General features: G+C 37.9%; 1 protein-coding gene across 8 annotated transcripts in view; it reads left to right on the forward strand.

Moving 5' to 3' along the window:
* Positions 1-14,302, forward strand: part of PCBP3 (poly(rC) binding protein 3) — a gene marked incomplete at its 5' end in the record, with an annotated part of 65,731 nt that overhangs the window by 44,363 nt on the left and 7,066 nt on the right. For 3 of the 8 annotated variants that reach the window (XM_083350356.1, XM_083350358.1, XM_083350360.1), the window contains 4 exons: positions 77-152; positions 818-877; positions 4,414-4,466; positions 10,934-11,103. In XM_083350356.1, the coding sequence (XP_083206482.1) occupies positions 77-152; positions 818-877; positions 4,414-4,466; positions 10,934-11,103 (359 nt within the window). Of the gene's footprint in view, positions 1-73; positions 153-817; positions 878-4,413; positions 4,467-10,933; positions 11,104-14,302 lie in introns of all 8 variants that reach the window. The other 5 variants (XM_083350355.1, XM_083350357.1, XM_083350359.1 and 2 more) reach the window with 3 other exon arrangements.

Below are 14,302 nucleotides of genomic sequence, written 5' to 3' on the forward strand. Positions count from 1 at the left end.
TCTTGGTTTTCAGTGTGACTTGTATTCTATAACAATAACCTTCTTAGTTCTAATATCCCTCCTACCCCCTCAGCAGTTGACCAAGCTCCACCAGTTGGCTATGCAGCAAACCCCCTTTACTCCCCTTGGACAGACCACCCCTGCTTTCCCTGGTACGTACCCAAATTCCCTTTACAGATTTCCTTCTCTTTTTACCTATACAGTTCTCTCTTTTTCTAAGCTTGGTTTGTTAGATTAAAAGAAACAGTGTGTAATTGCAATGGAATTAAGGGAGGACAAGAGGCAGACACTAGAGTTGAGAAAAAGTTAGGTCATATATTTGCAAGTTATGTGTTGCTATTATCTGCTCTAAGACACCTATTTTATAACAGTCCTTTAGTAAGGAGGTAAGGTTGCATCTGCACTGAGAGGCAAAGGTTAATTTCTCATACTTGTCCCTGATTGTTTGTGATATTCTAAAATATACTACTAGGATTCAGATATATTAGATGACTAATGAACGCCTAGCATTTGAACCACAGCTTTTATGGAAAACTAAGACAAACCAGGCTTTTATCTGAGGCATCAAGTAGATTTCTAAAAATCATTTCTGATAAGGAAAAGGGAATATTTTCTGCAGAAAACTAGGTTGGCAGATATTACTTATATGTTATTGAACATATGTTTTAATAGCATTGCATTTGATTTGAATGGGAACTTGTTTTTTCTGCCATTTTGTTCATCATATTTTGAGCTTCCTAGATGAAGTGATATTGCTTCTCTCCTTGAAGGCAAAAAATAAATAAATAAATAAATGTGTTTCTTCTTTGCTCTTCAGGAGAAAAGCTGCCCTTACATTCCTCCGAAGAAGCTCAAAATCTGATGGGCCAATCCTCAGGTAAAATAAATACAGGAATTACAGTCATATAATTATTTTTGACATTGCCAAAGTGATACATAAAGCAGCTTGTTCTGATTATATTGCTGGGATAGTTTTTTTCAGGAGGCAAGACACAGCACAATTATAATTATGATACTATAATAAATTATAATACTAAAATGGCAGCAGTTAAGACAACCTGGACCTTTTTCAGAATAATTCTCCAGCAGAATGACATGTCACTATTAAAATGGCTTCTCTTTAGACCTTAGCTCTTTCATCTTTTTGTTTCTCTTCAGCTTTTGAAATTGTTCTTCTTTCATCCCCAAATTTTGGTTCGGAGTAAACAGCATCCTTTCCATCACACTCCATACACTCTTTCTAAAGGAATCTGTGATTTAGCAGAAGCCATAACAAATTTAAAGTCCAAGTAAAACCATTGTGCTCATCCTTAGATCCTAGCTTCAGTTCATAGAATGATTTTTGTATGTTTTGTAGCTGCATTAAAGATATTTGTTAGATACTATTGGAAAAGAATGAGCAAAGTAAAAATAATTTCCATATAAAAACATAATAATAATAATAATAATAATAATAATAATAATAATAATAATAATAATAATAATAATAATAATAATAATAATAATTTTATTTATATACCGCCCTTCTCCCGAAGGACTCAGGGCGGTGAACAGGGCAAATATATAAAAAATACAAAAATACAAAAGTTAAAAAGGAATTAAATATATGCCCACTAAAAACAGTAAATACAAATATTAAAATAACAATAAGAAACCCCACCCATCCCCAATCAGGCCAGGCCGGCTTGTTCAAATAAAAATGTCTTTAGATCGCGACGGAAGGAGCGAAGGTCGGGCGCCATCCGGAGCTCAACCGGTAACCAATTCCATAGCTCCGGGGCGCCCACAGAGAAGGACCTCCCCCTGGGGGCCACCAATCGACATTCTCTGATCGGTGGCACCCTGAGGAGGCCCTCTCTGTGGGAACGCACAGGGCGGAGGGAAGTAGATGCCGACAGCAGGCAACATCTGCATAAAAATATTTATTTCTTAATGTATCATTCTATAAACAAGGTATCACAATTATATAAAATTATATAAAAGTCTTACAAATGAAAGACATTAATATTATTGTGCTATTATAACAATACAGCATTTACCATAGCACAGTGTGTGAGGCCCATTCTCTATCAATCTGAAGATTCACATAATTTCTTAGTTATTCACATAATTTCCCCTGGAACTAGAAATATCTCTGAAAATAAATTCAGCCACCAATAAATAAATTTAAAATAAATTCTGATCCTCACATGTGCCAGATCAGGTTCCATAAAATCCTTATGGCTATATTTTATTGGTTTTGTTAAAAACTTTACAAATCAAATCTGTAAGTTGATGGGTGCAGACTTCAGCATTACTAAGCTTCATTTCTGAGTTTCAGCAGACTGAACTGGTGTTTGGATGATTGCTTAGTTGACTCTCTTTTCTCATATCCCTGCTTATTTCTTCCTAAGTAGTGGATAACAGACTATGGCTTCACTCCCATCCTTTTCTTTTTGATTTTTGGTTAATACTGTGTATTATGCTGAACACTCTCAGCATCCAGCATGGAGTAACTTACCTTCAAACAATTCAGAAAGAAGCTCAAAACCAGATGCCCTTACTGAGCTGTAAGGGTCGTTCCCAGTACAGCTCTGTGGACGTAAATCATATTAGTCTTAATGGAACATACTTCCAAATTTCTGTGCTTTCTCTGATACACAGCCTGCAAACTATCATTGTCAATGCTTATAAATATTTAATATGAATATCAATAGAGATCATGAAATTGGAATTATACCAAGTCCTGCTTAGCAAATCTTCATTATCTTATCTGGAAAGTTTCATAACTACATAATATTGCATAGACTATATATCTTACATATCCTCTTTTTTTTAATAAGGTACACATTATAACATTGTTCATATATTGTATTTGTGCATGTTATGAATTATTCATGACAAAGAGCTTGTTCATCTAGATTTTTTTAAAAATTACTGCATGAACCTATACCCTGGAAAATCTATGATTGGTAGATTTGTATCCTCAATCTATTCACATAGCTAAAATTGTATGCAATGTTCTAACAAGAAGCAATTTAGGCACCGGAAGTTCACTATATAAATATAGATCTTTTAAAAATGCTAAGTTGTACCAGGTGATTAAGAATGTATTTTTATTTTTTGTCTTGAAGTTGTATTGATTTCAGAAAGCCATATATTGTGCATACTGCTCCATTAAAGGTTGCCCAACAGGCTGCACACATTTTTTGCACTGTCATAACAAACATTTTAGAATAGCGTTCACTCTTATACTTGGACAAACTACTGTCATTTTGTAGCTCTTCTTAAAAAGCAGAATTCCCAGGTTGCCTGACGTCCACTTTTTATTAGATATTAGACAGTGAATTCTAGTCCCGCCTTAGGCATGAAAACTTGACTGGGTGACTTTCTTAGTTATAAAGTAATAAAGTGGGATTTTGAAAAAAAAATCTATTATAAATAAATATTACTTGGGTTGTGAGCATATAACTATTTAGTGTACATTAACAAGTGATTAAGTCATTGCTTTCAACTCTGAAGCATTTACTTTGCAACATGTTCCTGTGGGAACTATGTGGAATAAAGAATTAACTGTAGCAGTATAGTTCCAGTATTATTGTACATTTTAAAAAACACAGTTTTAGAAAACAGATTATGTTGTCCACAGTTTATTGGCTGAAGTTCACATTTCTCTTTGGATCTCTGTAATTTAAGTACAAAGAATATGTTATCTAAACAGATGAAAACATTTGTTCTATTGTGGATTTAGGGTCTGTAATAATTTGTTTTCATACTTTACAAAAATATATTAATAATCCTTGCTATTAACTCTTAAGTTCATAAGAAATTCCATTTCCCTACTGACAAAATATGTCTGTCATTCACACTATATAATTCAAAGTAATTTTGCTATAAAACTCCATTATTTCACCAGAACTGGGTTTAAAATACAGTATTCTTCTTCCTTACAAATGGCATCCATACACAATGAGTAGCATAGAAGATATTAATTTCATCCTTTCATGGGAGCAATTTAAAATAACCACTGTATCATAGTTTGCCTTCTAAATAGCCAAATGTTCTCCCTAATATTTCTAAGCAGCTGTATCTTTTATTTCATTGACCAACAGTAACATCTTGAACACTGAAAACTGAAAATGCAGTATAGGCCAGCTTGTTTATTTCAAAAGGCAGAAAAAAATGAGGCGAGGATATCAGCACTCAAGGAACACAACATCACTGCATTAGAATCTACTGAATTGTTATCTAGTGAAATATTACAGCAACTGCTTTTAGAGCTCCATTTTTTATCTGTTATATATTGAAACTTCAACCTTTCTTACCCTTTGGCTCTAGTGCAGTCTCGAGATTCTCAAGATCTACTATTTTGGTGAAATGCCATCAAAAGTGCAATACTTCAAGCAATAACCATTTTCTCTTGCATATGCTCAGGTTTGGATGCCAATCCCCCAGCCAGTACTCATGAACTCACCATTCCCAATGATGTGAGTATCGCATCTCTTGTTCTGATTATCATTTGATAAATGTATGTAGCCAATAATGACCTCTCAGTAATATGGTGTCAAAAAAGCCCCTTCGTTGATTTTAGGCATGCAATTTCATTTATGGGCAGATAAAGCTATTAAACTGAGAAATAAAACAAAGATTTTGGGAGGTCTGCTTTTGCTATCTTTCTTGGTGCTTGGAAAATTTGCTTGGTTAGCACCCCTGATAAACAATTTTTGCTTGAGTCAAAAACTCCAGTTTGAAAGATCTGCCACTTCAAGCTGGATATCTAAAGCCCCCCATGCTACCATATTGAATGAGAGGGAAATTGTTTTCCTCATCCCTCCCAATCCTCATCCATCCCATTATGGACCTTCTTTTGTGATGGAAAGATCTGTTATATATCGTAAGTACTCTTATGATATATTAGAATAGTTCTTTTTCATTGGAATGGTATTCATATATATGTCATAGTCCTATATTTCAGACACAACATACAAAGCAACTCAAACCACTTGATTAAAAAGGAAATCAAATATATTGTGCTTCTTTTGAAATTACTAGTAAAAAAATTGTACTCTTACTAAGCTCAGTTGTGTTTGTTTCTTTGTTTTTCATATTCCTGAACTGCCCATTTCTCTTAGGGAGGTAGTCTGGATGGTGTACAACAAAGTATTAAAATATAAAATCAGTATGAAAAATTTAGAGAGAGGCAAGGAGGATAAAACCTTGTTAAAATTAATTAAAAGGTAGAGGGAGGGTTCTCAGGGCATAGCCAGTCCCACAGCTGTGCACTCCTCCTCTGGACTCCCCAGACAAGGCTGCAGAGCCATATTTTAACTTCTTTTCGGAAGGCCATGAAGGTGGGGAAAGAATATTCCATTGGGTGGGGGCAAGGTCAAAAAAGGCTCTCTTCCCAGACCCCACCCATTGGATTTATGACGGGGTCTGCAACATATCTTCCTTGTCTGACTGCCTGGGACAGGCCGATGTAATGTATTTACTTGTTATAGGATACAAAATACAAAGTCTCCATTCTAAGGTATATTTTTTATTGTTTTAGAATGAATGGCATTTTTCTATTTCTATGTAAAATGATTGCAAAAAAAAGGTATTTCAAGTTGTTTTAAAAGTTAAATGTTATAAACCATTGTTCCATTAACAGTGGCCAAAATAATGTATAAAGTGAAATCATCTCTATGATCTAAATTAAGGCACCTACACAGAGAAATGAAGATAGATATTATTACATGTGCAATAGAATTATATATTCTAGGTTTAGCCATAGTATCGAAAAAAATAGACATGAAATGGCATGAGTATTTTCTTGAAGTGTTTAAGTGTTTAAGCTAATGCCTCCTTAAGTAACACCAGCTGCCTGCAATTAGTGCAGGTTCGAATCCCACCAGGCTCAAGGTTGACTCAGCCTTCCATCCTTCCGAGGTAGGTAAAACGAGGACCCAGATTGTTGGGGGCAATAAACTGACTTTGTAAAAATGCTGCTGGGGGGATGAAAGCCCTAACAAGCAGACATATACATAGAATGAAAGCTATTGCTACGCACATTGATTTGTGCTTCTTAGATTGTAAGCCGCCCTGAGTCTTCGGAGAAGGGCGGGATATAAATGGGATTTTTTTAAAAAAGTACCTTAATTTATCCTGCATTAATCTATGAAATGAACTGTCTTCTAGTCTTGCCTTAGGCATGAAGCCAGTAGCCCCCAATGGGAATGTGTGAAAAGATTAGCAATTTAAAGAAACTGCCATCCTTCAGAGTGTACAGGTAATCCCCAAGTTACGAGCATTCCCTTAGCGAATGTTCGAAGTTACACAATAAGCGATCCCAGCGTTTATGAAAAAGTCCCAAATTTACAAATGTTGCAGCACCACAGCAGTCATTCACCCTTATAAACAACTACAATGTCACTGCAGCATTCACCCTGGCTATTCCCTCCCTACCACCACCACCCGCCCTGCCCCAGGTCTCCCTAGTCACTAGGCCCTGGATACTCATCTTGCGAAGATCAAGATCCTTCCCTTTTTTAGCTACACCAGGCCTTCATTGCATTTGAAGAGAATGGAGACCTAAAGTAATACAAGATCATGCGAGATCAGAAGTATGAGATCTCACGCTACTGATCTTGCATGATCTCATGGTACTTTCTCTGCAACAGAGAACAGAACCAAAGCCGGTGGATGCTTATACGTGCCTCCGGAGGCCTGATCCAGGCATCGAAGGCCATTCTGGGCTGCTGTCAACTGGAAAGGAGGCCTGGGGATGCTTTTGTGGATGCTTTTGAGGCCCAATCTGGGTGTCAGAGACCTTTTATGGGCCACCTTCACCTGGAAAGGAGGCTGAGGGACGCTTCTGCTGACCTCCAGAGGCCCAATATGGGCATTGGAGGCCTTTTACAGGCTGCTACCTCCCAGAAAGGAGGCAGGGGGACACTTCTGCATGCCTCTGGAGGTCCATACTGGGCCTCTGAGGCCTCCTCCAAGCTTTACATTTTAAATGATTAAAAATAGTGTCAGACAGATATTAGAAATGTAAACATAAGTTAGGTACTTATTTTCTTTTTTTAATTGAAAAATTTTATTGAATGTACATTCAAAGACAAAAGTGGACATGATTCAACTTCCCTGGCTACAGCACTGCTATTAGTATTACCTTATGTAACAAAAAGAAAAACAGAAAAGTAAAATACATTCTATGACGGGACAGAGTATGACAAAATGTACATATAACATCTGTAAATTTTCTGGTAAACCATCTTTCAGTCGTCTACATTGTACTTACTGTAATATCTTTCAATTGTGTCCTGATATAGGTGCTAGTAAAAAGTCTTTGCGTTATCAACTAATCAATCAATAGTCATCTCAGCGTTCCTCCTTATCTCTAACCATTCATACAAATTTTTCCAAATTTCATAATACTCTGTTTCAGTTTTATTTTTAATCTCTAAAGTTAACCTGTCCATTTCGGTGCAGGATAGAATTTTGTTTATTATTTTTTCTTCAGTAGGGGTTTCCTTTCTTTTCCATTTTTGGGCGTAGGCCAATATTGCTGCGGTTAAAATATGCAATAGTAAGTAAAAAGATGCTTTGCTGAGTTTATCGTTAATAATCCCTAATAAGAAGGTTTCTAGTTTTAAATCATTTTTTGTAATAATATTTCTTCCAACCAATTTTTTATCCAGTGCCAAAAATTTTGCACTTTTAAACATTCCCACCACATGTGATAGTAGGTCCCTAGAAGCTTTCTGCATTTCCAGCATGTCGGTGAGATTTTTTTAATCTATTTTTACTAGCCTTGTGGGGGGAAGGTGCCATCTATAAAACATCTTTTATAAATTTTCTTTATAGGAGGTGGCTAGCGTTAACCTCCTGTTTCTATCCCTTAGTGATTGCTAATTATCTAGGTCTATACTGTAACTGAAATTTTTGGTCCAGATTAGCATTGTATCTTTTACCTGTTCTTCTAACATATCTTTTTCTAATAAATATTGATATATCTTTTTTACCATTTGGTCTTCTGTTCCTAGAAGGATTTTATCTAATTGTGTATGCTCTAATTTTATCCCTGGTTCTTTTTTGTCTTTTCTGTATCATGACTGTATTTGTAAGTATGCCCACCATTCCAGCTCTATACTGTCTTCTAATAGTCTTTTCCTTGTTTTCATGTCTCCATTCTCATCTAAGATATCTTTATATGTGATTTCCTAAGTTTATGAATTTGGGGTGCATGAATATCTCTAATATGGATAGCCAATTGGGGATTTCTATATAGTTAATTTTTTAATTTTTATCCACACATCTAATAGTGCCCATCTAATATAATGATTCTGGAAGTACTGATGAGCCTTATATTTCCCATCCCACATTATGGCATGCCACCCTATTTGCATGTCATGGCCTTCTAATGCTAGTAGGCTTCTGTTCCTTAAGTGTATCCAATCCTTTATCCATACCGATATTGCTGCCTGATAATATTTTTCCCAATTCGGGAGGCCAAGCCCTCCTCTTTCCTTTGCATCCTGTAATAATTTAAATTTATTTCTCTGTTTTCTACCTTGCCAAATAAATTTGGATGTAATTCTGTTTAAATTTTCAAAAAACTCCTTGCCTAATTTAATTGGTACACATTGGATAAAAAAGAGTAATTTGGGAAGTATATTCATCTTGATTGTCGCTATTCTCCCCATAAAGGACAGCTGCAGGTTTTTTCATCTGTCTAAGCCTGCTGTAATTTGATCTATTAATTAGTCATAATTTTCTCTTTTAAGTGTAATACATCTTGCCGACAGTTGGATCCTCAAGTAACTTACTCTTTTAGATGTCTGGATGTTAATTTTTTCTACTAGCTCAGTTTCTTGTAAATTAGACCTGTTTTAACTAACATTTTAGTTTTTTCTTTATTAATCTTCAACCCCGCAACATTTTTATAATTTTCCAGCATCTGTAGTAGTCTTGTTCCAGATTCTAAGGGGTTTTCCAAAATGAAAACTAAATCGTCTGCATAGGTCTGTAATTTAAATGTCTCTTTTCTGGTTTCTAGTCCTTTAATCAGTATGTTATGACACAAGCAAAAGAGCCTTGGTGGAGCAGTGGGCTAATGCCTCCTTAAGTAACACCAGCTGCCTGCAGTTAGTGCAGGTTCGCATCCCACCAGGCTCAAGGTTGACTCAGCCTTCCATCCTTCCGAGGTAGGTAAAATGAGGACCCAGATTGTTGGGGGCAATTAAGCTGACTTTGTAATAATGCCGCTTGGTGTGTGTGTGTGAAAGCCCTAATAAGCAGGCATATACATAGAATGAAGGCTACTGCTAAGCTTGTAAGCCGCCCTGAGTCTTCGGAGAAGGGTGGGATATAAATGGAATTAAAATAAAAATAAAAATAAAAATAATCAGCTTATCTTTTTGGATTATTCTTGTGAGCAATTGCTTTAAACGTGTTTATAAATCTTTCCCTAAATTCCATCTGTTTAAGTTGAGTCAACATAAAATTCCATTTGACGGTATCAAACGCTTTCTGAGTGTCAACAAAAATCAATGCCATTTGTTTTTCGATGTGTGATTCATAATATTCTAAGGTGTCTAGTATAATCCTAACATTATGTCTAATTTGTCTTTGGGACAAGAAGCCATTAGGTACTTATTATCATGTATGGTGGACATGTGTTGAAGCAAAGATGTACTGGGGAAAAATATATACTTGGCTAGAAAAGATGTTAGGAAAACATGTAGATTTTAAACTGGAACTTTTTTTATTAGATATTATGCCAGAAAAGATTGATAAACAAAGCATGTATCTGATTTTACATGTGACAACAGTGGCAAGAATCATATTTACACAATATTGGAAAAAGGAAGAATCACCACCAGAGGAAGAAATAATTTAAAAAATATTAGAATGTGCAGAAATGGACAGACTTACTATGAGGTTGAAAGAAAAAGAAGAAACAGAATACTATCAGACTTGGGACTTGTTTTATCAATGGCTAGAGAAAAGAATAAAGGATTAGGAATTAAATTTGTATTAGTGAATGATACTCAGACAACACATTGTTGAATAAGTACTATTGAATTGTATGGAAAAATTAATAAAATTTTACAAAAAAAAGGAAGAGAAAAAAGCCCAGTAGTCAGTTCATTGACCATTAACCAAGCAATAATAGGCCCTCCTGTCCCAGTCACTTCCTCAGAGCAGAAGCCCCCACTCCATTCTGAGCACATAGGTAAGAGAAAAAAGAGTTGTCTGGTTTATGTGGGTGACAGAAACCAAGAGAGAGCTAGAATAAAATCTGGGCTTGCAAAACAAATGCTCTTTGTAATTGTGTTGTAGAAAACAAAACAAAGAGATCCTTCAGGCCTCACCATCTGCATGTTATGACACAAGCAAAATGGGCATGAGACTGATTGCAATTGGGGGGTGGGTCTATAGGTGCTAAGACTCCCACTTCAGGGAATAAATTTAGTGCTCCATTCTGGAGCAATGCAATCCCTGATAGGAGACAGGGATGTTAGGTACAGTATGTTTGCCGCGAGTTACATATAAAAAAGCAGAACAATTATTAATAATAATTATTAATACAATGTTTTCAATTTGTATATAGGAATGCCCATTGCTATATGTCTTTTTCCAGCACAGCAAAGCATACTTGGCCTGGTGAATCTAGGAAGATTTCTGTCTTAATAATTCCTAGCTTTCTCCAGCCATCAAAGAGGCAGTGAAGCTCCAATCTCCATTAGTGATATGTTTCCACAGTTATACTTTGGCAGTACTGAAAACAGTCGTTTGAAAATTTCCCTGTGATTTTATAGGGAGCATAGTTACAAGCATATTGTTAGTAACAAAACAAAAGAGAAACTAATACTGAGATTTCTAGTAAGCTTTGTGCCATTTGTTGTTCACAATTCTTAATACCCTAAGAGTTATTTTAAGAAAGTCCTAATATCTTTTTTTCTAGTTAATAGGCTGCATAATTGGACGCCAAGGGACCAAAATTAATGAAATCAGGCAGATGTCTGGAGCCCAGATCAAAATTGCCAATGCCACAGAAGGCTCATCAGAGCGTCAGATCACCATCACAGGAACCCCAGCTAACATCAGCCTTGCTCAATACCTCATCAATGCCAGGTGAGATTTCCTCTCTCAGGCCCTCATTCTTATTTTCATCAACTTGTGTTCATTACTGGTAAAATACACCCAAGTGGCTATAATGCTCATAGCATGTTAATTTCCACTGCATCTCAGAATTTCCAGGAAGTAAATTTCTTTAGAAACCTATTTCTGCTGAATACAGTGCACAGCTAGCTTGCCCCCTGTGGTGCAGCTTGGAAAGAGGGCAAGTGTAAACCAAATGGGCCAGAGGTCTTAGGCCAGGGGTCGGCAAGCTAAAAAAGGAAAAGAGCCACTGGGAACCGGTTCCATCACAAATTAAAAAAAGTGGGAGCCGCGTGCGTGTGTCCATGCACACGCATGCGCAAAAAAAGTTTTGCGCATGCGCAAAATGGTTTTTTGCGCATGCGCGGACTCACGCGGTTGCCATTTTTTTAAAAAGTGAGATGGAACCGGTTCCCGGTTGCCCGACGGCGACGGCCCGTCTGCAAAGCTGCCACTTTCAGCAGCTTTGCAGACGGGCCGCGGCAGCTTCCTCAAAGAGCAGCGCCCCTGCCCATTCTGAGAGGTGCGCGCGGACCTCTCCAAACGACCGGAGGTGCGCGCGCACCTCCCCAAACCTTTAGAGAGGTGCGCGAGTACCTCCGCGCGAACGGGCAGAGGTGCCGCTCTTTGAGGAAGCTGTAGCGGCCCGTCTCCGAAGCTGCAGCTTTCGGCAGCTTCGGAGACGGGCCGCTACAGCTTCCTCAAAGAGCAGCATCTCTGCCCGTTCGCGCGGAGGTACGCGCGCACCTCTCCAAAGGTTTGAGGAGGTGTACGCGCACCTCCGGTCGTTCGGAGAGGTGCGCGCGCACCTCTCAGAATGGGCAGAGGTGCCGCTCTTTGAGGAAGCTGTAGCGGCCCGTCTCCGAAGCTGCAGCTTTCGGCAGCTTCGCAGACGGGCCGCTACAGCTTCCTCAAAGAGCGGCGCCCCTGCCCGTTCGCGCGGAGGTACGCACGCACCTCTCCAAAGGTTTGGGGAGGTGCGCGTGCACCTCCGGTCGTTTGGAGAGGTGCGCGCGCACCTCTCAGAATTGGCAGGGGCGCTGCTCTTTGAGGAAGCTGCCGCGGCCCGTCTGCAAAGCTGCCGAAAGCGGCAGCTTCGGAGACGGGCCGCGACAGCTTCCTCAAAGAGCAGCACCTCTGCCCGTTCCCGCGGAGGTACGCGCGCAGCTCTCCAAAGGTTTGGGGAGGTGCATGTGCACCTCCGTCCATTTGGGGAGGTGCGCACGCACCTCTCCAAACGGGCGGTGCCACTCTCCATTTGGAGAGGTGCGCGCGCACCACTGCCCGTTCAAAGAGGTGCGCGCTCACCGGGCAGCTGGGAGCCGCAGCAGATGGCTCAAAGAGCCGCATGTGGCTCCGGAGCCGCGGGTTGCCGATTCGTTTCTTAGGCAGTCAAACTACTACTCTTTATTATCGTTGTAATCTCCCGGCTAATGTAACATCACCACACAGTGAATGAATAAATCTGGTGAATACAACTCTTGGGAATAGCCTAACTATTTTAGCTGAAATAAAATCTGTTAATATTTGCAGCAATATAGATACTTCTGTGAGCATCCTATAGATTAATGTAGTGATGTTAAAATTTCCAAACAATGGAAAATGGTCTGGACATAAAAAGGACTGGATATGAAAACATACTGATCATTATGAACGCTGTCTAGCAAACTTGTTGATATTGTGCAACAATTCAGTAAATTATCAAATTATTCAGTTAATTGCATTAAATCAGATACTTCTCTCCTTTTCTTCTTTTCCAATTTATAGCCATTATTTTTCCTTAATTCATCATTTTACTGAGCCAGACATGTCAAATTCTTTTCATTTTAACAATATTTTTTCACAAATAAAAAATTCATTAACAGTAAAGTTAAAACAGCTGTTCTTTTTCATAATAAGTTTATTAATTACTAGTCTACATAGATAAGAGAAAAATCTGTTAAATATATCTTTTTTGCTTCCAATCTTAGCAACTAAGGGAGTAAAACAAGCATTTCTGAGGAATTAGTACTATAAATTTAATTTTGATAACTAAATGTTTTCATATACAAAAGTATAAAATAACTGAAGCTTTAAGCATTTTTTTTCCTTCCCAAGAGTGTATTTCCCATTACCATAAATGTTCACTTCTACTAGCTCCAAGTTATCAGACTTAGTGTAAGGACCCTTCAAAACCTCTTCCCAGAACCCACAGAAGGGAAAAGAAAAAGACCCATCTAGTAAAATCCCCCCAACCAAAGAAATGGGTTCGGACATTTAGTTTTTTAGATACTATAACCATTATAAATAATGATCATTATAAGTCATTATTTTTAATAGCACTTTTGCTGCCATATATCAAATAATATGCTTATTTGATATTAAATTTATTTGAATATGTTTTACTTGGACATTTTTTAAGTTAAAAAATAGATAAAAAATATACACCTGAAGTTATCTGGCATTGTTTTGTGTTGTAGTTCCCTTGATAAAAGATTTCCTATGAGCCATACTGACTGTTGAATTGCAAATTATCTATTTCCAAGAACTTTGGAACAATGTTGGAAAACTCATATTAAATCAATGGTTAAGGAATTAAAAGAATATTATGAATGTTTCTGACAACGCTGTGACAATGCATGTCAATGTGATGACAACTGAGCAGCCATGTTACCTTTGCTTTTAGAGTGCCTTTTACTGTTTTAAAATTCAGATGTAGAAGTAGGGATGGGGTAAATGCTTGAGGGTTTAATTAGCCATAACAACTGCAGCTGTGTAGGAACTTGAGGACATTACTTGATAAAGTTTTGGCAGGCTGAGGATCTGGGAAGGAAAGCCCAGGGTTTGCATTAATTGGAGAATGTAGTTTCTGATAGCTTCTTTGGGGTGGGAATTGCAACTTATTACTTTGTATCTGGGGGGAGGGAATTTCAGTCTTGGGTTCAACTATGTAAGTGCCGATACTTTGTTTCCTGAATAAAATGTTCTTTAAGGAAGAAATCTTTGCCTTGAAGTTCTTTTAATGGGTTTCATCTATCGGAACCATGACGTTAACCCAAGACTCTAACTGTCTTGCGGGGTCCTGAGCTCCAGTCGCCTATCCAACATAGGAGGGAGGCTGACAAAGACTCGGGGAAGATCCCAAAATGGAGAAGAAAGAGAAACCCGTCACTAGCACCGCAACCACAACTGC

The sequence above is a fragment of the Vipera ursinii genome (assembly GCF_947247035.1).
Source record: "Vipera ursinii genome assembly, chromosome: 1".
Taxonomy (NCBI): domain Eukaryota; kingdom Metazoa; phylum Chordata; class Lepidosauria; order Squamata; family Viperidae; genus Vipera; species Vipera ursinii.